The 25585-nt window shown below is 29.6% G+C and overlaps 1 protein-coding gene across 1 annotated transcript in view; it reads left to right on the plus strand.

Moving 5' to 3' along the window:
* Nucleotides 1–807: 807 nt before the first annotated feature.
* Nucleotides 808–25585, plus strand: part of Fbxl4 (F box and leucine-rich-repeat gene 4) — a 37733-nt gene continuing 12955 nt past the window's right edge. Inside the window, exons 1-8 of the mRNA XM_075381449.1 lie at nt 808–1123; nt 1453–1546; nt 10123–10318; nt 13602–13965; nt 16769–16900; nt 18335–18460; nt 20416–20540; nt 24311–24420. Of these exons, the coding sequence (XP_075237564.1) occupies nt 920–1123; nt 1453–1546; nt 10123–10318; nt 13602–13965; nt 16769–16900; nt 18335–18460; nt 20416–20540; nt 24311–24420 (1351 nt within the window). The 5' untranslated portion in view covers nt 808–919. The remainder of the gene's footprint in view (nt 1124–1452; nt 1547–10122; nt 10319–13601; nt 13966–16768; nt 16901–18334; nt 18461–20415; nt 20541–24310; nt 24421–25585) is intronic.

Below are 25585 nucleotides of genomic sequence, written 5' to 3' on the forward strand. Positions count from 1 at the left end.
CATTTCTATTTGCAGAGATATCAGATCGCCTGTTACATCTTGATTATGATATCTAACAAATGCACCAAATAGGGCAGAGCATATTGTGTTATTAGGAAAATGTTATTTTTCAATTTATGATGCAGCAAGGTTGTGTTAATATCTTATTGAAATGGTTCGTTTGCCGTAATACTTGATGTTATAATTTAATTTTGTTGAATAAGTCAAATAAAAAGCGAAGTTTCACTGTTTGATTTAATAATATGTTCCTTTTTATGATGTTTCTGTAGGAAACTTCAGAGTAGAGAAACGTTATATTTCCTTAAGAAATCCTTTTAAACGATGTTTTTCTTTCCAATTATAACACGTTTTGAAGATTTGGTTGTTATTGCTGTAACAAAGTCTATCGATACCGTACAAGATTGTTTAACTAGCAACCTGTAATTTTAACGCTTTAATTCTTCACGTAGTAATTAAAAATAATTTTTATTGCACAACAATCATATTAATATTGAATTTCATATTTTGTAGTATTGGTTGAATATCTAAAAACCGTGTATTAAAGTATGTTTTATAGAATAATAACAAACATCAAATTCAATGATATTAACGCTGCTAACATGCATCTAAAACTCACGCTTATAAACTTTTGGTGTAGTTTGATTTAAATTGGCGTAATTTTTAAAAGATAAAAATCTTCTGCTGCGTATTAATTTTTCGGTTATAAATAAAATTTTAAACGACGTATTTTAATTATTTCATTATAAGGCTGTTAGAGTGCGTCACTATATGTCACTAATCTATGTACATCTAAGTAAGGTAGTTCAGGTTTGTTCCGCTTTGGCTTTACACTTCGCGAAACAGGTTATTATTTTGTTATTGTTTTTTAACTATTATGAAGAAGTATCACTGGATATACTAATATTATAACTACAACGAAATGGTTGATTCCAGACTTGCTTGTCTTGATAGCCCGATTTTAGAAAACTCAGGAATAATATTTATTGAACAATTTGTCCAAGATGTAGTTGATTTTAGTTCCCAATATGGTAGTGACATTAGCATTTCTTACACGGCGTATAATATTTCTGGTAAACCAAGTAAATTTCCTGATTATGGCGATTTTCCTCAAGCATTCGTTATGGTAAGTTACTTTATAATCTAACTTAAAATTATTTTTATTAAGTGTATTATAAATTTTTGGTTGTCTAATAAATTAGAGTTTTGAACATGAGTGCAGGTCATTGTTTTGGTTTTGTAAATGGTAAACAAAAATGAAATTATATTGTTATTAATATTGGTCTAACGAAATTTGTGTGAAATTTTGTAATTTCGTACTTTTAAATACTGTTGTCATTTATTCTTATTTATTTATTTGTTATTTATGTGATTCCAATTTTAAGCAAGTAATTTTATTTTTAATTCCTAAATATTGACTCTTAGAAAATTATTTCATTTTCCGATTTTTTACAGCGAACTTATGGAAAATGGTGGTCAGAAGCTCCTTCAAAACGTGAAGTGTTTATGGCCCAAAATTTTGGAAGTATTATTAGTCAAGATTACATTGGTATGTATTACATTTAATAAATATAAATAAATATTTGTATATTGGTTCTAGCATTGGATTAGGAGTGTTTTATTTATTTATTTTTAAGAAGAGCGTAGAATGTATTTTTCAACCATTATTATAGTCAGGGTAATTTTACTTTGGATCCAATTTTTTAATGTTTTTTAATTGTGTTTGTTTCATTTCTGTACTGTATTCAGTTAGCTTATAGAATTAAGAATAAACAAAGATTGCTTTTGTTTGAATGAGTTTGTCATGATTCTGCTGAGTTGCGTCCTGTGCATCAGTGCCGCTTAACAACTTGGTCATATCTATATACACATTATAATCATTACTCATATATTTATTAGTCACCATATAATTAGCCATGTAGTAGTCATCTAGTCAAACGTTTATACAATGTTTGTATAATGTTATCTCTTCTCAGTAATATTAAAATCCTTGATCTTTTCATCTGATCACTCTTTTGTTCTCTTATCCAATTTGTATGTTTCTGTTACTTTTTCATTTACTGTAATGTTGTTTAAAGTTAATATAATGCAATTTTTCTAAGTTTGCTGAAAGTGTAGTGTATTCCTAGATTTGTGCCTATACGACTTGAGTTATACCATTATTTTGACACCATGTCTGATACCGATTCAGCTGATAATAGTGCAAGATTATTGATATCCATGTGAAAAAAGGCTGTGAAGAAAGCCTTTAAGTCATGCAGAAAAACATAATTTTAAATGCTTACAAAAGCAAATTACAGAGTAATTCTACAATGTTGATTTCGGATTTTGTTAGTAAAACTGCTAACATAAGTAGAAGTTGTGATGCTTCAGTGTACACTGTAATTCGCCAGTATAAATCTACTAATGAATTACGGTCTCTCAAGAAAGGAAAACCCTGCAGGTTAGTTGAATGATTTAAAAAAAAAACTAGATTCTTAAAGAAGTACAACAATTTTTATTTTTAAAACAAACTGCCTACAATAGACAAAGTGTCATGAGTTATAAATGATAACAATACCATATTTCTGAGAAATAGTTTTTTTGTAAACTGTTAAAAAGTATGAATTTTAAATACAGAAACAGGACAAGGAAAGTGCTTTAATTGACAGGATTATCATTATATGGCAAAGACATTACCACACTGAAATAAAGAAAATGAGGCAAGAAGGCTGTAGAATATATTATAAGTATGAAACTTGGATCAATGAAGGCCGTACAAAAAGTTTCGTTTGAAAAGATAAGGCTGTGAATTCGTCAAAAGAAGCCTTTCTCTGTGCTTTAGCCAGTAATAAGGTTCCATTGGGTAAAGGTAGTCTCATAATTATACATATCGGCAGTGATGCTGGGTTTGCCAATGGTGGTCTCAATTTTTGAATCTAAATCTGCAGGAGATTGTCATAACGAGATGAACTTTTGAGAAATGGTTTAGCAATGTGTTAGTTATCTCTTCTGGAACATAATTCATTATTGTCTTAGACAACATTCATGTACAAAGGAAAAAATCCTAGCTCTGTCTTGGAAAAAGAATATCAAAATTTGGCTTAGTTCAAAAAGTGATTTTTGAAGAGGATGAACTGAAGGTCTGATTATTGCAAAGGGTTTCGCATATTAAAAGTGATTTTAATGTGTATAAAATTGATGAGTTAGCAAGATCCTCTGGTAAAACTGTTCTTTGATTACTTCCTTATAATTGTGAACTCAACCTAATTGAGTTAATTTGGGGACTAATCAAAAGTTACCTCATCAGAAAATATTGCTTTTGAAATATCCGATGTTAAAAATTTATGCTTAAAAGCTAACAATAAAACAGGCCAGGTGGAATGGAAAAACTGTATAAAATATGTAAGGGATACTTTTGAACCAATTTTTCGGGAATTGGATAATATAATAACAAAAATAATGAATATGAATAACAAAATTGAGCTTCTCATTGTATGTCTTAATACTGACACCACTATAGATTTCTTGCAATCAGTTGATGAAAACTGAATTGCATTCATTATTTGTTTATTATCTTAGAAATTTAATCTGAAATTTAGTGAACTTTTACTGTTAGCGGGCAATTGACAATTTCATATCTCTTAAACTAAGTAATAGTAAACAGTTTTAATGAATAAATTATGCATGGGTTATCAGATGTGTGCCAAAAAAGGTAAGAAATATTTATTGATAATTTAACATGTCTTAACTTATTGAAATTAAGAGTATTGTGCAATTTTTGTTAAATGTAATAGCGCATGGTTACTGAATATTAACGTCATGTAGTTTCTTTTATGTACATCAGGATTTACAGGAGATGCTTGTGAATTGGCCACCTGAACAATCATATGCACAATCTGTTTACTTGAACTCTATAAGCTAACTGAATTAGGTATAAGTGTATATGGAATTTTCATTTTTGATTTAAGTTTATTTAATGGGAATTTGTTCTTGTTTGATTATAATACATATGTATATATAATTAAGACTTATATCTTTTACTTATGTAAACACCCCTCATTATCTCATTACTGTATGCACATGTACTTTTGTCATTTGACAGCTGTACTAGTTAAATATGATATGTATCATCAGTTAATAGCTATCCAAATTAAAAATAAAATTGTTAAATATAGAATAAATAACACATTTTGTCACGTAAATTACATCATTAACAATCATAGTTATTAACTACAACTTTTAGTCGTACAGTGTGTATAAAAGCTTAAAATCTCAACGAACTCAGTGTTATCTTATTATTATTATTATTTATGTCTTTTTTTTGTTTCTTCCTGATAACTGTAAAAACTACTAAACCAATCATTACAAAATTTTAACCATAACTTTCTTATCACCCCTGGAACCTCACCAGTCTCACTGTTATATAAATCGTAAGCAGTGGTGGCTTGTAGCTAAAATTAGTGGGAATGCTGCTGCAGAAAATTTTTTTGGGGTCTTTTCAAGGCCATGATTAAAGTTAAAATTAAAGAACCGAAAAAAAAAGAAGAAAATAGAATAGCTGGAAGCAGGATAATAATCTAATTCTACACTTCTACACTATTCATGCACTTCTACACTATGTGTGTTTGCTCACACCAGCGAAACAGCATGCTGCTGGAAACATGAAGTACAGTTCCATTTAAAGATTTTTGTATCTTTTTCTTAAACTGGGGGATGGTTACTGAAATTTAAGTCTAAGGATTATATATTGTGTAAGTATAAAGAAAGAATTAAAGAAAAAAGGATTCATTATATTATGTTATTGATAATATCAAGCGGAAATAGGGGATATCACTGCAGAGTTCCACAGTGTATACGCGAGTCGCCACTGATCGTAAGTAAAATAAAATGTTTAAATAAATAACCTAAAACTTCTTTTACTAAATTTATCTATATCAATTATTGATTTCTTCAGAAGGTTATTACGTGATTTATTACATTTACTGTAGTTGTCTATAAAAGATAAATTTTTTGTCATTATCGTAGTATACATAAAAAAAAAATTAGTTTGATAATAGTTAAAGTGAATAACGATTGGTTACATTTATAATAAAGTTTTGATGGTTTGAGGAACATTGAATTTTGATATCAGTATTGATTTATTCAGAAAGTTGCTGTATTTTACTAAATTTAATGCTGTTGTCGTAATCTGGAGGTGATAACATTGAGAATAACAGGCCATATATAATTACAAACCAATTTTTGAAATTCTTTATGCAAATAGAAAGGATGAAGCTGTGATGGAGGATAAAATTTATAATTGTTCCATGTGAAGAAAATACTATATCGGGATATGATTGTTAAATGTACCTTTTATAGCCTGATTGTTCTACAAGACTTGGGACATTTCAGGTTGGTGCAGCCTGGATATTAAACGTTTCTATGTACTGCTTTGAAACATTCCTTTTGTAAAAAAGGAAAATTGTAAAGAAAATTTTTAAAAGAAAAAAAATTATGTGTTAATTAAAAAAAAAAACATATTAATTTTGAAAGGACACGAGTTCATCCTCTCAGCTTCCTTGTATTGTGAGAAGATTGCTAGAAAAAAAAATAGATATAATCTATATTTGTGTTTGAAAAAAATATAAAATTTAAATTAAAAAAAATATATTTACTTTAAAAAAATTTTTTGAACAAATTTGATAATTCAGAAATCTAGATTATAAGCTCTTATGGCTAAACACCTCTGTTAATGATCTAAAAATTGACATGGAAGTAAAAATTTAAATTATTAATATTTGTATTTAATTAAAGCAATTCTTTGTATTATATTACATTTAACCCACCGAGCTGGGGGTCTTGTGGTTAACTTGTCATTGCAAGTTGAAGATACTGAGGTTCAAATCGTAGTAAAATTTAGTTGCTTTTACAGGATTTGAATAGTAGGCAGTGGATACTGTACTTTGGTGGTTGGGGTTCAATTGAACACACTCTCAGGAATGGTTGGCCCGATTGTACAAGACTATATTTCATTTACATGTGTTACATTTCATCTTTGATTGCAACATACACATTAGGGGGAGGGGGGATATATATATATATACGCACACTAAAAACTATTAAAAGGTTTAAAATTCAATTTACAGAAAAATGAAAAATGTTTTTTTATGATTATGAAAAGATATGATTGATGAAAATCCATCCAGAATTTAGTGACATATTGGGGCTTCAATTATTTTTTTCTTTTACCAATACAAAATTTTAAAAACTCTAAAATATGACAAATTTGGAAATTTAATTTTATAATGGGAAAGTACAACACTATCTTAATAATAATAATAGTAATAATAAAAAAAAACTTGTTTAACAGTTTTAAAATCAATTCACAGATTCAGGAGTATTATATGCTGTCCCGGTATGGTGGCCTTCAGTACGGATAAAGAAGAACTTGGCACGCTTAGTTAGGACCCATAGGAGACTGTTGCTTGGCGTGGTTTCCGCGTACAGGACAGTCTCCTATGAGGCATTATGCGCTTTATCAGGAGTGTCGAAAGAGATCAAGGTGTTGAAGTTCATAAAGCGAGGCATAGGCTACTAGAGAGATGGCAGGATAGATGGAGCACACCTGGCCCTGGAGACAGGAACAGAAGGCTAATCCCCAATCTAAGGAACTGGATACGTAGAAAACACGGTGAAATAAACTTTTACACGTCACAGTGTTTTACAGGACACGGTAGTTTTAATTACTATCTGCATAGAGTCTGTAGAAGGGAAACTGCAGCCTGTATGTACTGTGATGATGATTTCGAACATACTTTCACTGTATGTCATAAATGGAGGGAAGAGACAGACGGTATTGACCTGTCATCTGATGGAACTGGGAGACTAATCAATAGCATGTGAAACAGTGAAGAAACTTGGAAAAAAGTTGAGTTGGTCATCAAAAGAATACTTATGCAGAAAAACAACGATGAAAGGAGACTAGGATTTTAAACTTTAGCATAGGGCAGGGTGGACAGCCTCACTGGTGAGGGCTGATATGCCGAGGTGTGTCTGTTCCGATGATCCACTGGGGACTCCTAAGGGTTTTTCGTTAGGTTAATATCAAGACCTGAAAAGACCCAATCGCCACGTCACGACAATACATGATATTGACGTGGCGATATACGGATGGGCAAAAGAATTCAAAAGAACTGACTGGTGGGCCGATCTGCCATGCCGGACTTATAGCCGGTAGGTGGGAAGGCCCATTAGAGTAGAACAGGCACTCCCCTGGGTGGCGTAATACCAACCAGTCGGACCGGCCCAGGAGAGTAGAGTTCAAAAAAAAAAATGGTTCAGGAGTTATAGAAATTTTAATAGAAACAGGTCTATATAACGTAATTTTTATCAGAAGTAGTGTTTCTTTTATACTTTTTAGTTGAAGATTAACATATTATTGAAATAAAATACATTCGGTATAGAACTAAAAATTAATATAAATGGAAGCCAAAATGAGACTATACAATTTTGACTTTAAAAATATATAACTGGGTTTTATCTGATATCCGCACCTCAGTTATTGGTTTTTTTTTTTTTGTGTGACCAATTAAATCATCACCACCCCACTAAACTTCAGTAGATAGAAGGTTGTTTGCTATAGAAGGAGCTCAAATAATAACATATATTGACTTTATGATTACTGTCATAGGAAAAATGGAGGAACATAAAAGGAAAGGGTTATAGATACATTGCGGTTATGTTATCATTTAATCCAGCCTCAACCTGTTACTATTATCTCATGCTGATTAGTTGTCCGAAAATACTTGCAGTATTTATTTAATATTTTTAATATTAAAACTAGGTTTTCTTGCAAAATTTGATTTTTGGTATAATTTATTATTGTCTACTGATGATAAAAAATTTATTTACAACATGTTGGTAAAAACATTACAAAAATATTGTTTACTTGTCTGCTCTTATATATAGCTAGCAGAAGCATCTTTGATTAATCCCTGTGCATTTTATTGTTGTTGTTGAGACGTATTTAAAATTCCTATCGTGGATGAAAATCAGAAACAAATTTTTTTTCCTTTCTCTGGATGGTAAAATGCCTTACAGATCATCTGTATTTCAATTTCTTATTTACAGGATTGTGGAAATGTAACTGACCGTACTTTTTATGGGTTTTCAAGGGTTTTTACTGAATGCAGTTTGGCATGGGATTTTTTAGAGTAATTTCTTAATCTTGGATTAAATACTTTTTCTTCTGGATGAAAAGTATTTAACTTAATGAAGATAATAAATAAAAAGCAGTAAGTGATAAAAATTAATTTTTAATAAAATAATCTTGCAATGCTTAACCTGATATTGCCCATTCAATTGTTAGTAAGCTTCTTAAGAATTGTCAAAATGTTATCCATATTCGCTTTCTTCATCAGAACTTGTTTTCAATGACTTTCATATCTTTAGACTGTTCAGAGGCAATTGGAAGCAAATCTTTCTTTTCTTTAATTTTAATTATTAATTAAATATGTGAGTGGGTATACTCTCAGCCAAAAGACTTTTCTAGTGATATCCACAAATTTTCTGTGATAGAACTAATGCTTTATCTATTGTAATTGTGGAAAATATGTAGGAAAATTATGTAACTTTTTATTTTCTACATATTTTTACATTTTCAAGGTTTTCATTTAACCTTGTATATACTTTATTAAAAAAAAATTATTTACTGTAAATCGCCTGTAATTAAAATATAGTTGTAAATACAGTGTCTCTAATAAATGTTTATGCTCTTTGAATAGTTATAACTAGAAAATGATTAAGAATAAAAACGATAAAACCATATTAGTTATTAGTTCAGAACATCTGTTTTTCATTGTGGATTGTTTATTATTTATTCCAAAATAAACACGACTAAAATTCAGTTGTCTTTTTACCAATGTAAGTTTTTGAAATGTAATTGGAAAACTGAGAATGTGAAATAGATTCAAAGACAGACGATGGAATTTAGAACATCACCAACGAGTAACAATTGTAAGAATTAGAGACAAGATTAAATGGAACAGTGGAGAATGTAAACAAGGGCTGGTCTGGGCTAAGAAAAACGTCTACAGGTAATGGAAATGGAGCTTGAGTAATGCAAACCTTTACACAATCCCTAAACAAATCTCCCAGGCAAAGTTTTTATGAGACTGAAAGTGTTAATAATTTGAATTAAACTGTAAATAAGGTCATACACCCTAAGACTTTCATTTCTTAAATGAAGCTGATCTAGATAGACTAGTACAGTTTTGTGAATGGTACCAGGAAAAGTCTGAAACAAAGTTTGAAGATTTAATTGTTTGATTGGATGAAGCCACTTTTAAGAGTGATAGAATAATTAATTGGCATAACAGTGTTTATTAGAGTGATGCATATCCACACATAATTGATCAGAAACTTGTTAATTTATCAAGCCTAACAGTACACTGTAGTTTATCTTCTAGAGAGATTGCCGGACTGTTCTACTTTGAGAGGACTGTCACTGGCATTTGTTACTTACAAATGCTACAAAACAACTTAATTCTTGCTCAACATAAGCTTTTTATTGATGAAGAAGTGTACTACTTTCAACTAGATGGAGCTCCAACCCGCTGTTATCATGATGTGATGGAATTTCTTGACGATACCTTTCCTGAGCAATAGGTAGGATGAAAAGGAAGTGCTTCTGAGTTCCCGGCTTAGTCTCCAAACTTAACACTCATGGAATTGTAACTTCAAGGTGTTTTAAAAGACACATGTATACTGCAAAACCAGATGCTGTAGCAGCTGAGAGCAAATCAAAAATGCAGTTAGCTCTACTGTTGTCAATTAACTACAGCACAATGTTGTATTAAAACTGTTGTCGTATTTTGAACATTTATTAAGTTTAAATTAAAAAAACAACATAAGCATTATGTTTTTTTCTTTTTTGATAAATATAACTATTGGAACTGTGTATACATTTTTTTGAGATACTGTTTAATAATTATTACACATTTTTAAAAAGTTATTTGTGTTTTCTATTCTCTATTTTGTTATTCTAATCATTATTTATCTCAAAATTATATTTTCCTAAAACGTACTGACCACTATTGTGTTAAGTAAAAACAGTTTTCTTGTATTTATGGAAACTAATTTTATAATTTTTCTTTATTAAAATAGACTTGAAATTTGAGCAAGCAGTTTATCCGTATGGTGTCAGTATTTATGAAACTTATAATCCTGGATCTGTTGTACGGATTTGGGCCGGTCTTGAAAACAATCGATGGAAATTGTTGTGGGAAGGAGAATCCCAAATCGTTGGTCATACTCCTAGAATATTTTCACCTCAGATAAGAACAATCAATGAACCGACATGGTGAGTTGTATTTTTTAATTTAAAATGATTAATTTAGCGTATTGGGTTTTTCTTTCTTTTTTTATGTTAAGTTTTCTTACGTTGTAATTTAATATTTTTCATTTAAAGCGTTATGCCTATATGTCTGTAAAATTTATTCTTGACAAGTTGCTTTCTAAATTGTAATGTTTTTAGATGTAGAATATGTAAAAATAGGTGTGATATACTCCAACCGATTTCCTATTGGGTGGGGTAAAAATAAAGAGGAAAATTTTTTATTGTATTGATTACTTCTTTATAAAGTTGTCGAATGCATTCACGTTTTTACTATACAACAACACCAGCTTTTATCTTTTATAGACCTTTGTCAAAGAAATCTGCTGGGGTATTCAGTCATTTTTTTAAATTATTTTTTGATTTCATATTGTCTGATAGCCAGCCAGACTTCATCTTATTGAAGATATGGTAGTGACTAGTAAATCTGTGTTGATTGGGTATAAAGGGAAAACTTTCACTTAATTTTATGTGATCTGTAGCGTATGCTGTGTATTTTCATACACAACAACCATACGCTGTGCAAACATCCTGTGCTTTTGTTTTGTACCGAGACTGAAGATTGTGGAAATTTCACAATTAAATTCTTGACATTATTGAAGGCTAATTTTGAGTCATTTTTAAACATGAACTTATGTTTATCAGGCACGTAAGGCTGTTAGAGGCTTTATGATCTCCATTTCTATTAATTTTTTCAATTAAATTGCTTGCAGTTCTGAAATCATTATTATATGGTTATCTGTTTTGTGACAGGTGCCTTGCACTATGTCTACCTCCATTCTCTTATTTGTCGCAAAAAATGTTTTAAGTTCTTTATAGCTCCCACTTCCTTTTAGATCATTTTAAATCTTTTATTTTCTTCAAGCACTATTTTAAAATCAATCCTCTCCTTACAAAATTTATTCTTGCCATATAGCTTTCTTGTTACATAGTGTCAATACACCATGTAACAAGAAAGCTATGTATGCCAAGTGCTCTCAAAAAATGAAGATGGTATTCAGCTGTAAGCGACCTTACACAGAGACTGTATAAGGTGGCTTACACTGAGACTGCGGTGGAAGGACTGTATTAATTGAAATATGAAACCCTATTAATATCAAATAAACATTTTATTATCTTTTGTACCGTTTTTTTAAAAAATATTTGATGTGGTTGCTGTATCAAATCGTAAGGTATTTTTTGTAGGTTATGTTTAAAGTTTATGATAAAATTTATTCTGATTGAATTGAAAGAAAAAAAGTGGTTTTTCTAGTGTAATTATTCTTACCTTGTTTTTTTAAAATCTAGTAATTGAGTAAATACAAAAAAAAAATCATCAAAATGAGAGAACCTGTTTTTTATAAACATTTTTAAATTAAAAAGTAACAACAATAAAGTTAAGTCAGAAATAAAGATTGTATTTTTATTCTGAGAGTTTTTTTATCATGAATTTAGCTTTTATTCCAAGATACGTGAATGAACAAACTGAATCTGGTTAATTAAATTACGTACTTATTTTTGTGTTTAATTCAAAGCTATTCCAAAAATGTATATTTTGTTCATATAACTTAATTTTTTTTATACTCAGGTAATCCTCCTGTTTTTGTTTTTACGTCAAAAGTAAAACTATGGTTTATTAAATTTTGTTATATAATGTATTGACGTCACTTGATCACTGTTGATTCTATTAAAGAAACCAACTGTATGGTTTCTCAGTTTGTAACCAATGTAATATTCATCATACATTGTTACTGCTTAACTAATCAATACAACCTTTATAACGTTTTTCCGTTAAGAGGTATAAGAATTCTTTATTTTCTGCTTTGAATACATTTTATTCTTAATCATACTAAGTTACTTTAGAATTTATAACTAAATTAAATTTAAGGTTTACTTATAATTTTAAAAGGTTTTTTTTGGTGGAGTGGAAATGATTTATTAAAATGAAAGATGGAAAATATATATCAGTGAAATTTTTGTATTAAACTGAAAATATGACACCTTGAAAATTTGAATTTGATACCTTAAAAGATGGCACCTTGTGATTTTTAGTTGCAAGGTGTCGAATTTGGAGGCTCTCCCTAACCGTGTGGGGGGTCGTCTTGGTGCATTGAGGTTGCAGGCACTCCGCACACTGGTACCTGAGAGTGTTACTTCCCCCCCCTTTCTGATGCAATGCTCTGTAGAGCAGTTCCAGAAAGGTGGTGGGGGGGCAATAGAGAAAAGTTCCTAACTATGCTTGTTGATTTCATTTTTCCTTCCATTCATGCTATATACACTAATGACAAGTGTTATTATCAACAAGGTGGTGCTTTGCTGTACTATCATAGGGATGTACAAGCATATCTGGATCAAAATGTACTGGGCCAGTGGATAGGACACAAGGGATTGATTGAGTTTCCTGCACTCTCTTCAGACCTTATGCTGCTTGATTTTTTTTATGGGGCATAATAAAATATGAAGTTTACTGTCCTAAACCACATAACCTGTACATACTTTAGGATGAGATTCAAGCAGTCTATGCAGAAATCCCATTGGATCTTTAGTTTGAGCTGCAGAATCAGTCGTGACTCGTACTCAGAAATGTGTCGATGCTTAAGGCCACCATTTTGAACATTTACTTTAACCACCACTTTGAACATTTACTTTAACCACCACTTTGAAAATTCTGTTTGACCAGAAAGTACACTTGTTTTTCAAATTGGACTGTAGACTTTCTTTTTCCAGAAATTTAACCTTGTAGGTAGGAATATAAATTTTCTATGGCAATTCAAAGTGTGTATACATTTTTTTGAATCACTGTGTGTATAGATATTATGGGTAGATAAAATTCCTGTTGATGGACATAGTGGTGATTTAACTTTTTTTTAAAACTATTAGTTAATGCAAATTTGTGATATTTATCAGAATTCAGATGTTTATATTTATATATTCTTTAATATTTTAAAATCTATGTCAAAATAAGTGGCTCAGGAAGGTAGAGATAGTTTTTCTTTGACCGTCAGTAATTTGATAGAATTTGTACAATATTGAATTAAGAATTAAAAATTTGTCAGTCTTTTCCCTAATTTTATGCCTCGGTGTGTAGTCATATTTAAAGAAAAACTAATAGTCAGGAATGAGAATTAACTTCTAATTTGTACTCTCTATTTTGATATTTGTAAGACTTGCATGATTTAACTAATTTATTAGAAATATAGTTTAAATTATTTTTAATGTAACTAATTTGATGTATAATATTAATATTTATGTTTCTTTCTTTTTGTTACAGTCTAATTCGATTAGAGTTTGATCATTCTAAATTAGAATATTATACAGAATTAGACGCTGTATTATTAATCGGCACGAATAAGCTCATAGTTTATGATACAGCTAGTTTAAATAACGGTCCTAGATTAATTTGTAATAGTAATGTTAGTAAAGGTTGTAACGATACTGCTTGTATTAGTAGCATCAATTGTAATACATTAAAAATTTCTTCAACGACTTCACCATCCAATTTAGCGGTTGGTAATTCGTCAAGCGGTAATATAAAAGCTGGTGTTATTTCATCTTCAGCTATATCAATAACTCCGCCTATCAGTGATTTGACTAACAGGATAATCAAATTAAACATACATGCCATTCCATTTCAGGTATTTATTATTATTTTGTTCTTTGGTCTTCCTTTATAGTTTATAGTATTTAAAATAACTTTCATAACCCAATTAATCTGCAGTATTTTAATCTTTGAAGTGATATGTGTTGTTTTTTTTTAATCAATTTCATCATCATCATTTGGTATTCTGTCTAGCGGGAGGTTCCCTTATACTGCTGCTGTCTCCATCCATTTCTGTCCCAATCGTTCCCGTTGTCCCATCATAATATGCAATCTTTATCTCATTTATTAATACTCCATTCTTCTTTCTCACTCCTTTCTCTTTCTATTGTCACTCTAATACAATTAACAGTATTCCACCCTTTCTAAACATTTAACGATATACTATATTTATTTATTTACTTTTAACATTCATAATTAATCATTAGTTCAACTATAGCGGTTTTTTTAATAGTAAAGATGAGAAATAATTTTTTTTTGCTTGTGAAAAGATATCAAACCAGACCAGGAATTGAAGCCAGAACATTCTGGATGAAGATACTACTGTTTCTCTGCTGTGAATAGTCATAGATACATAGATGCCAACTATTACAGATTATCTGTAATTGTTACAGATTTATTGTATAAATTATGCAGCTTCAGATAATCCGGATTATGAGATAACGCATTTTTATTAATATTGATAGTAAACTGCTTGAAGGAAAGGATGAATGAAATTAAAAAAACTGTCGGCCATTTCTTTATTACATTAAAATATATATTTTCTGTATCGAGTTGTTAGTGTGGGGATGAACTGACTTGATGGACCCAGCCAAAGTTGGAGGCAACATGGTCTATCATTCCATTGCATTGGAGTATTGCATGATTATGCATATCTGAATGTTTTTTAAGAGTGATGGAATGGAAATAATGATCTTGGATGGAGGCAGTCATTGTTTCTCTTTATTAGCGAGTGTGAGTTTTGTATGTGTAATGCATTATAGTTCAAGTCTAAAAATATTTTTTTTTTTACATTTCCTTCGTGAAACTTCAATCAGTAACAAAAGTATTTCAGATTCAAGTGGTATGAATACGTCTAAAGAAACTAAGTGTAAAGTATGTAAAAAATATAGTCAGGAGTATACAAATGAATGTCTACTGCCAAATTTTGTATTTTTTGTACCGTTTGTAAAGGCAAGTTTTCTGTATTGCATGAATTTGCTTTAATATCATCAATGATTTAAATTTCAGAAATAGAAAAAAAATCGCAAGGAGGGAGTAGGGAGGCTGAGAGAGGATAGTCGTCTGATTTTCGGCACAAAACTGACGAGTTGACAAAGCTGAGTGTACGGCCACATTGTAGTGGAGAAGGAACTATGAGTTGTCTTACCATAACTCTGGTCTCTTTTTGGAAATTTTTTTCACATAACCATTGTAAAATACCTTGATAGTACGCATGGTTTACTGTTTTACCCTGAGGCAAGAATTCAAAATGCACTATTCCATTAAAATTGAAAAAACAGAGATCATCACTTGACATTGGATTGAGTCTGACATGCTTTCTTGGGGTGTGGAGATCCTTTGCCAATTCATTGTGTTGATTGAGATTTTGTCTCAATGTCATGCAATTTTAGCAATTTTAATAAGAAAATTTGATTTAGTTATCAAGTGAGTCACGATAATAAAAAAACCAAGATGGCTGCCATATTGGTGAAGCCTACTTTTTGCAGTAACTCTGTTGTTTGTTGTCAGATTTTTAGGAATAAGGTGTCATTTTGTTCACAAAAAATGCTTCATGATTTTTATAATACAACAAAATTTGATAAATGTAAAAATTTATATAATATTTAAGATTGAAAAATTGAAACTATACCATTTTGAAATTTGTCAACAATGAGTGTCTTTAATTTTTTTCCTATAAAAAAATTTCCAACTGTTCTTGAAGAGTAATTTTTTTTTTTTAAATACAAAATGGTGGTTTGACAGAAAAATATGCATTTTCGAACCTATGTTCACTGAACATTTTTTCTTCAGTATGTTAAGTTGAATTGCTTGCTAGAGTTTGGCCTCACCTTTTAATATATATATATATATATATATATATAAAGTTTGTTTGTTATAGAATCATGCGAGAATTAACCTCCTGATTATTTTAGTGTTTGCAGGATACATTCGTGTTATTCCAGGGAAGGTTTTAAGCTATTGACCAAAGCCCTAGCTCCCTTGAAGGTTAAAATATTCATTATTTCTTTGCTCCTAAGAAGGGTGAAGTTGTGAATTAAAGATATTCATTAAGGAGAAAATAAAATAATCCTTCTCAGTATTATATTTCTGCCACCACGGCAAAGAAATAAGTTAAAATTGTTTATTATTCTAGCTTTTATAATTTGGTTTTTTTGAAGGTTTCTATAAAGCCTGAATACTATAATTATTATTTATCAGTATTATTCTCACAACCATGAGGATAACGTACAGTGTGTGGGAGTCTAATGGGTGAACCCCTCTGGGTAGACGGGAATGGTTACCGAAGTAAACTCTGCAGATGTCTAGGGTGCCAGCCCCTGTGGCAGATTGGGAATGGCAGTCTTTGTGGCCATGGGGTAAACTCCTTGGCCCTGGGAGATCCCAAGGAGTCCTGAATTGGATCCAGGTTTCGCCTGGGCTGACCTCAGTTCCAAGGGTCCATATTCTGGCTAGATGGGCCAGCTAGTTTATGTATATGTTTATTACATTTAAACGTGTTTGAAAAAAATTTGTATTGTAGGCTATTTTTGATACTGTTGATTTTTTCTTTTTTTAATTAAAAATTGAAAGTATGTTTAATTTGTTAATATTTTTTAATTTTGATTTTACTTTTTCAGGCTGATACATCTAGTTCTGTGAGTTCTTTATTAGAAGTAAGAGATTCTTTACTCCAAGATTTAGATGATTCAACATTAAAATGTTCAAATCAGTTTGAGAGAGCTAATAGTGGTCCATTTGCTTGTTTACCTGTATGTACTGGATTTAAAATAATTACCTTTAATACTGATTATTTGTTTTTAATTTAATTTTTTTTATGAATATTTGATTTTCTATGTGTTTATTTAAGGTTTTAATCTAAGTAAAAATTTTTTTTTCATTTAAATTTTGATTATATATTGTTTTCCCACAGAGAGGGGTAAATTATTTTTTTATTGTTTTAATTTATCTCTCTCCCAGACTTTGTTCCGGATCTGAAACATAAGTAACACTATTCAGAATTGTTTTTCTTTGAGGGTAATGATGTATATATAGAGGATATATATATATATATATATACATATACATATTTTTTTTTATACATACATTATATTTATTGTTCTCTTCTCAATTAAAGAGTAATTTTCAGGAGTACAGGTGCTTTTGGTATGGTTGTATTCGTAAAGGTGCTGCTTATTAGGTGACATGATGTATTAACTACATTTTAAAGGGCATGGCATGCTTGTATGTAAACATATATTCAGCTTAGTGAAGAAATGACTATGGGAATGCTTGTTATTCTTGAGAATGGTTATACAATTTTCATCTTGTTATTCTTGAGAATGGATATACTATTTTCATGAGTAAATTGTGTCTCATACCAACTATTGTAACTAATCCAACTTACAATGAAGAAATAACATGAATAAAATTATTTTATGTGAACTATAATAGTGGCAATGATATTACAACATGCAGGATCATTTTTAAAAAATCACAATTCGGTTTTCATCATACGTATACAATACAACGTACATACGTACGTACATACAATTTTAACAGAGCATTTAGTGGGCCTATTTAATAATAATAGCTCTTCTAGTGTTTGTTTAATATTTTCACAAAATAAAATCATTGGTCGTTTTATTGTTATATGTCGCTCTATCCACTTTACAATCCCGACCTCTTTTCCCCCCATCAGATTTATTTTTGTTTTCTTTTTCACCTTTTAAAAAGTTTTTTATGTGGTACAGAGTTTGACAGCAGTGAGCAAGTCAAAAATGTGATACACTGTGCTTAGACACCAAGGTGAAAATTTTTTGCTACGTGAATGAGAAAGCTCACGCAAAAAAAGTGTCTAAATATAACCAGCGATAACGTTGAAAAGTAGCATTAGTTGGATTGTCATAAATAAATAATAATAATTGTTCAACATTCATTTGCCTCTTTTAGATATTGAATGACCCTTGTATGTACAGAGATGAACAATCAACATGTAGGATGTGTTTTAATGTGAAAACAGTTTTACTAACATGACAAACATCTACTTATTTGAGAAATTATATGTTTAGTATCTTCTATACATTTGTTCTTTTTTTGTTGTAAAATCATTTTTTAGTGGGAAATTGTTTACAGTAATTGTATAATATGTTTTAAATGATTAATTTTTCTCCAGGTTATTTATTTGTTTGTTCGGTTTTTTTTAGGATGAAACTATGATATATATATTTAGATTTTTAGATCTTGTATCATTATGCCAGTGTGCTAAAATCAATAAACATTTCAATTCAATTGCGATGGATTCCTTGTTGTATACAGAACTGAATCTTAAGGTAATTTAATCATTTTCTTTTTAATTTATACTGTTTTAATTATTTTAGTTTTAAACTATACCCCTTATGACTGCAAAAAGTGGATGTCTCAAGAAGTTAGATCCTGCAAAAGAAAGGTCATGGAGTAAGATATACAAAGATATATACACATTTATTGATCAAAGCGTTTTTTTTTGTCTTCAGTCATTTGACTGGTTTGATGCAGCTCTCCAAGATTCCCTATAATGTTGTTAATGTTAATGTTGTTCAAAATTTAATTAAAAAAAGAAGAAAATTAAATAAGTGAACAAGTTTTCTTAAAATATATGTATATAAATTATTATTTCTATACGATTTTTGTATTTTAAACATAATGGGTAATTTGGAAGATGGATTTAAGTTAAAAATAAATTAAAAAAAAATTTTTTTTTTAATTGAAAAAAAAAAATTTTGTTATCACTGGCCATTGCAACAGGATGTGCAAAAATATTTTTTAGGGATTTCGATGCAAAACTCATTAACTCCTTTTCTGTTACAAGATATAGAAAAAAAAGAAAAATACATATTCAGTTTTTTGGACGGAGATGAATATAAAATACAGATTTTTGATAATTTGTGATCTTGATAAAAAAGCTTCAACTGTAGTAAGAAACGTTTTCGGTCAAAGTTCCCCAGTAAAAATTTGAAATTTTATTTCTACCAAAACGCTGCCCATTTTTTCAATTTTTACAAAAATTTAATGCATTCTTTCCTCCTAAAGGTATTTAGGAGGAAATTTGACAGGAGGAATTTCCTCCTGTCAGTTTGAAGAAAATTGGTCGACAGGGTCGAGATTTATAAAACCAAATACAGGCCAACATACATATATGTACATAGGCACAAACATCAGTCAGAAAAAATACCAAAAACTTTTTGGGACTTGGGAAAATTAGAATAAAATTTTTTTTGCAGATTTACAATTTATTTAAATCAATTTTTTTTATTTAACATTTTTTTAAAAGTCTCCTTAAGGCACAGAACTTAAAAAAAGACCAATTAAAAATATTTTTTTTTATCAATCAATATGTTTTCCCATTATTGCTACAGCCGCATGTATCGTTATAGCTGGGAAAGTAACGGTTAACTTTTTACAGGCTAAAAATTACTATAAAATGAACTTATTGGAGATTGCTTTTTTAATTAAAATATGTTTTTCAAATTGGTGCTTATGATTGTTCAAGTAGTAAAATTTCATTTGAAGGTGAAATTTGGATTATTTAAAGCTGTAGACATGCACCAATACATGACTATGACTGCTTTTGATTGAAAAAATGGGAATCAAGAGACAGACTTGGCAAAAATGCTTTGCAATTTTTTAATTAAGATTTAATAGGATACATACCGTATTTCAAACACATTAATCAATTCTTGGATTGTTTAACAATGGTCCTAATGGTCAAAATTGATTTTCACATTTTCTGGTGATTGGCTGCCCTGAGCAAGTCTTATCTTAAATTGATATTGTGTCGGTCTTGAAATGTGCATGCCACTAAAAAAAAAATGTGTATTCAACTTAGAATGTTCTTTAAAAGCTTTATAAAACATTTCAACGTTTTGTTGGTCAATTTACTAAGATTCATGCATAATTTCAATAAAAATTGTGTTTGAATTTTACCATCAATCATAAATTGGTACTAAACAGTTATAAAATCATTTGTACCGCATTGAAAACTTGCTCAGGATGACACTGTTCAACAGTGCAGTTGAACGTACTTAAGAATAATGGGTTTCATTATTCTGCATGCCTTTGTCTTAAAGTACACTTGCTGGTAGTACAGATCAGGAACTTTGATACCATCTCTTTAAATAAAGGTTAATTACAGGCAGAAGTTTGTAATAATTAACTTGATGATAACACTTTTATGAATTATTGTGCATGTTTTAGTTTAATTATTTAAAATATTAAATTTTTTAATTTAGAATTTCAATAATTTCAGCCATACTGGCCGTGGATTTCTTGTGATAATCTTGAAAATTTGTCAAGTAGATGTAAACATTTAGTTAAATTAGATTTATCTTGGTGTGGAAATTATTCAAAAATACGTATGGATTCTTTTACTAAGTAAGTATTTTGAGATTAAGTTACTTTGCATATATGTATGTGAGGGAAGGGGGGGTAAAATTTATATTTATCATTTTCATTTATTGATAAAAATTTTTTAATGTACAGTTGTTTTTATATGGGCATTTCCTTTCTTACTAACTGTGCGAGTCTTGTCTCTTGTTATGTTGAGCTGCTACGTTATGTTTAGCTGCTAATTCATCACATCGTAGAGGTGCCGGATTCATCAAATAAATGTATAAACGTTTATATAATTAAGTGTTGATTTATTTTAATATTTAGTTCAGTTTTAATGTTGTTATTTACTTGTAGACACATTACACAGTAACTAGAATGTTCATATGTTTATGTAACTTTTTATGAATATTACTTATACATTTTTAAATTGTTATATTAAGTGTTTAAGTTTACTCAAATAATACTTTTGAGAAGAAAAAAATAACAAATATGATTCCATTATTGAACGTACTGCCCGCCAAAAATCATATGACTTTTTTAACTGTTTTTAAACATAATAACAAATAATAATTAAATATATGCACAAGTAATAGTTGTGCACAGGTACATAATTCTTGAGTAACAATTTTCATATTAGTAAAGTATTTCAATAAGTGAATCCTAAATTAGGTGAATGCTTAGAGCAAATAATTCTTGTATGAGATCAGTAATGAGTCAATTGAGTGTGTAACTGTCAAGTTTTGAGTTAGAGTAATCATCTGAATTTGTGAGGAATAAATGAGCTCTGAGTAGTGTAATTGTTGATTAAATAAGTGCGTGAAATAGACAAGCCTCAAACAAATCTAATAGTTGATTGAATAGTCATATATCAGAATAAGTGTTGAATAAACATAAATTTGAGTTTAAATAAGTACATGGCATAAGTAACCTTGAATGTAAACATAACCTTGAAATTAATAACTTAGCACAAAACTGGTGTGTAATATTTATGAAAAAGGGGAATAATATTTATGAAAAATTTATGAAAAAATTTATAACACTTCAAAAAAAGTGTTATAGTCATGATACCAAAAAAAGCAGGGGCAGATAAATGTGAAGAATACATTAGTTTAACTAGTCATGCATCAAAAATCTTGACTAGAATTCTATACAGAAGAATTGAGAGGAGAGTGGAAGAAGTGTTAGGAGAAGACCAATTTGGTTTCAGGTAAAGTATAGGGACAAGGGAAGCAATTTTAGGCCTCTGATTAATAGTAGAAGGAAGATTAAAGAAAAACAAACCGACATACTTGGCTTTTATAGACCTAGAAAAGGCATTCGATAACGTAGACTGGAATAAAATGTTGAGCATTTAAAAAAAATTAGGGTTCAAATACAGAGATAGAAGAACAATTGCTAACATGTACAGGAACCAAACAACAACAGTAACAATTGAAGAACATAAGAAAGAAGCCGTAATAAGAAAGGGAGTCTGACAAGGATGTTCCCTATCTCTGTTACTTTTTAATCTTTACATGGAACTAGCAGTTAATGATGTTAAAGAACAATTTAGATTCGGAGTAACAGTACAATGTGAAAAGATAAAGATGCTACGATTTGCTGATGATATAGTAATTCTAGCCGAGAGTAAAAAGGATTTAGAAGAAACAATGAATGGCATAGATGAAGTCCTACGCAAGAACTATCGCGTGAAAATAAACAAGAACAAAACTAAAGTAATGAAATGTAGTAGAAATAACAAAGATGGCCACTGAATGTGAAAATAGGAGGAGAAAAGATTATGGAGATAGAAGAATTTTGTTATTTGGGAAGTAGAATTACTAAAGATGGACAAAGCAGGAGCGATATAAAATGCAGAATAGCACAAGCGAAACGAGCCTTCAGTAAGAAATATAATTTGTTTACGTCAAAAATTAATTTAAATGTCAGGAAAAGATTTTTGAAAGTGTATGTTTGGAGTGTCGCTTTATATGGAAGTGAAACTTGGACGATCGTAGTATCTGAGAAGAAAAGATTAGAACCTTTTGAAATGCGGTGCTATGGGAGAATCTTAAAAATCAGACGGGTGGATAAAGTGACAAATGAAGAGGTATTGCGGCAAATAGATGAAGAAAGAAGCATTTTGAAAAATATAGTTAAAAGAAGAGACAGACTTATAGGCCACATACTAAGGCATCCTGGAATAGTCGCTTTAATATTGGAAGGACAGGTAGAAGGGAAAAATTGTGTAGGCAGGCCACGTTTGGAATATGTAAAACAAATTGTTAGGGATGTAGGATGTAGAGGGTATACTGAAATGAAATGACTAGCACTAGATAGGGAATCTTGGAGAGCTGCATCAAACCAGTCAAATGACTGAAGACAAAAAAAAAAGCACAAAACAGCTTTGACGTAAAGTGTATTAATGTCAGTGGTGGAGTTTTCGAACATTTATTGAAAATTAATACAATTAAACCACAATGAATTTTTTTTTTAAAGTAAATTAAAAGTATTTAAATTTTTTAAACGGCTAAATTTATTCTACTAGAAACAGCTGTTTTTAAAATTATTACTAATTCATAATATTTTTATTTTTTTAATAAATAACTGCCCAAAAAGGAGTTTAATGTATTATGGTATATGTAGGTTTGTTTGTTCCACCATAACAGCACAATGGTTGATCCGATTTAGATGTATGCCCCGTGTTGGAATCTGTAAATTACCGGGAGTGTCGTAGGCATAAATATGTTGAAATAAATTTAAAAAATTTGAAAAATAATTCACTATTCACAAATACTATGCACAAAGTTATCACCTGCAAGCTTTTTAATTATTCTGTATTAGTAATTATCCTATATTAAAGGCAATGTTTGTCAGTAATGATTTTTTTTGGCAGTCGGGTTTTTTAATTTTTAATATTCTCTTTGTCAATAATAAAGATTTTTTTTTGTTTTTCATAGACTTTATTACATCGATTTTCTCAGATTTAAATTCTCTATTAGTTTTGATAATAAAATTTACTTATTTATTAGTTATTTAATAAAGATTTTGTTAAATAACTAATGAATAGGTAAATTATAAGTAAAAAAGTAAAGAAAGTTATTGTATTTCAAACAAAAAAATGAATTTTTCATTACCAAATTTTTCTGTTTTATGTTGGATATCATGAAAACTACAAGAGATACATTACTAGGATTGTTTTATTCAATTTTTCAAGTCAAAAATATAAGAAATCATAAAGTTTTTTCCTTATATAATGCCTTTAAAATTAGTGTGACCTCATTTCATCAGAGAACTGAAATCCAGGGGAAATCTTTTACTAGCCATAACTTGATAAAGCGTTTTTGGATATATGGTTTATATTAACTTTTTCCTTATTTCAAGCTCTAGAATCAGTCGGTTTCCAAATTATTTTCCTTTCCTCTTGATTCACCTTCTATATATATATATATATATATTTATTTATACTGTGATATGGAGTGATACCACACATATACAATAAACATATGTAATATATATCACAGATGGCATCTGGTGTATATATTGTAATTTAACACAACTAAATCGTGTAGTAAATTACAAAAAAAAATTAATTTTTATAAACTGTACTATATTTTTTTTATACATAGAATAAACATTTACTAACTGTAAAAATACATTATTAAATTCTAAATTTAAAGCACTTAAATCTGCCAAATTAGTAAATAAATTATTATATTACCAAAAATCCTTTCGTACCAATTAGAATAAATTTAAAGAAGGTTAAATATATTTTTACTACCATGTATTATTTCTTTATATTATGTTTCTAATAATTTTCTTATCTTTTATAGGTTTATTAAAGATTGTGGGCATCAGTTGATGGTGTTACGTCTCGATAGTTGTAAATTTATTGACGACGATTGTATTAAACAGATAACACTGACTTGTCTTAATCTTAGAGGTAAAATTCAATTTTATTATTTTTAAAAATTTTATTTATCAGTTTTATGTGTTATACAATATTTCTAGCTAAAATATGAAAGTATTAGCAACATCTAAAAGGCAACGAATATTTACTTGTAGGGTTCTTGTACTTTCTTAAAAAAAAAGTACAGTCAGTTTCCTAATGTTTAGCTCAGTGTCTGCATGCTTTTGTGACTGAAAATATACCAACATCCATCTTCAAAATCTTCAGTCACTAAAAATCATGATGATTAATTATCAGTATCGTAAATTGCATGAATCTATTTATATATATATATATATAATATATATCATCTGTCATATATAACAATCATCATTATCATCAATTGCTTGAATCATCATTCAACAAGCAGTCATCAATTGGTATATTAAAGTTTGCATACTGATAATTGCTGTAGGTGATTCAGATAAATAATAAAGGCAGTGGGAAACTACTTCATCTGTACTATTATATAAAGTAGAAGAGGGTTTTTGTTTGTTCGGGGTAAACAAAAAACTATCTCTCTCTCTCTCTCTCTCTCTCTCATATATATAATATATGAGAGAGAGAGGAAGTTTTATTTTATATATATATATATATATACAGAGAGAGAGAGAGAGAGAGATATAGAGAGAGTGTGTAGTGAACATTTGCTGGTTGAAGCACAAACTTTATTGAATTATATTAATGAACTGTGAGTCCCTATCACTGTGTGAACTGGGTTTGAACAGCATGATTTGAATCAATGGAATGAATAATATTACAAAAATAATAGAATTAAATTTACATTAAATAAAATAAATTAAAAAAATTTCTACTTTACAATAGTGGGTGTCCTGTGAGGACTGTGTGTGAGGCTAGAATGGTGAGGTATGCGAGCACCGATTGCTTTCAGATTTGCCGGATACATTCATGTTATCTCAGGGAAGGTTTTAAGTCATATACTACCTTAGCTCTCTTAAAGGTTAAGATATTAGAAATATTCATTATTTCTTCACCCCACAAGTAGGGTGAATTTGTGAATTAATGATATTCATTAAGGAAAAAATAGATTAATCATTTTCATTATTATATTTCTGCCACTACAGCAAAGAAATAAGTTATAATTTTTCATCATCAAAGGTATTGGCACTTAAGTTAATAGTTACTATTATTCTATCTT

Source organism: Lycorma delicatula, chromosome 13 (genome assembly GCF_047948215.1).
Source record: "Lycorma delicatula isolate Av1 chromosome 13, ASM4794821v1, whole genome shotgun sequence".
In the NCBI taxonomy this organism is placed as follows: domain Eukaryota; kingdom Metazoa; phylum Arthropoda; class Insecta; order Hemiptera; family Fulgoridae; genus Lycorma; species Lycorma delicatula.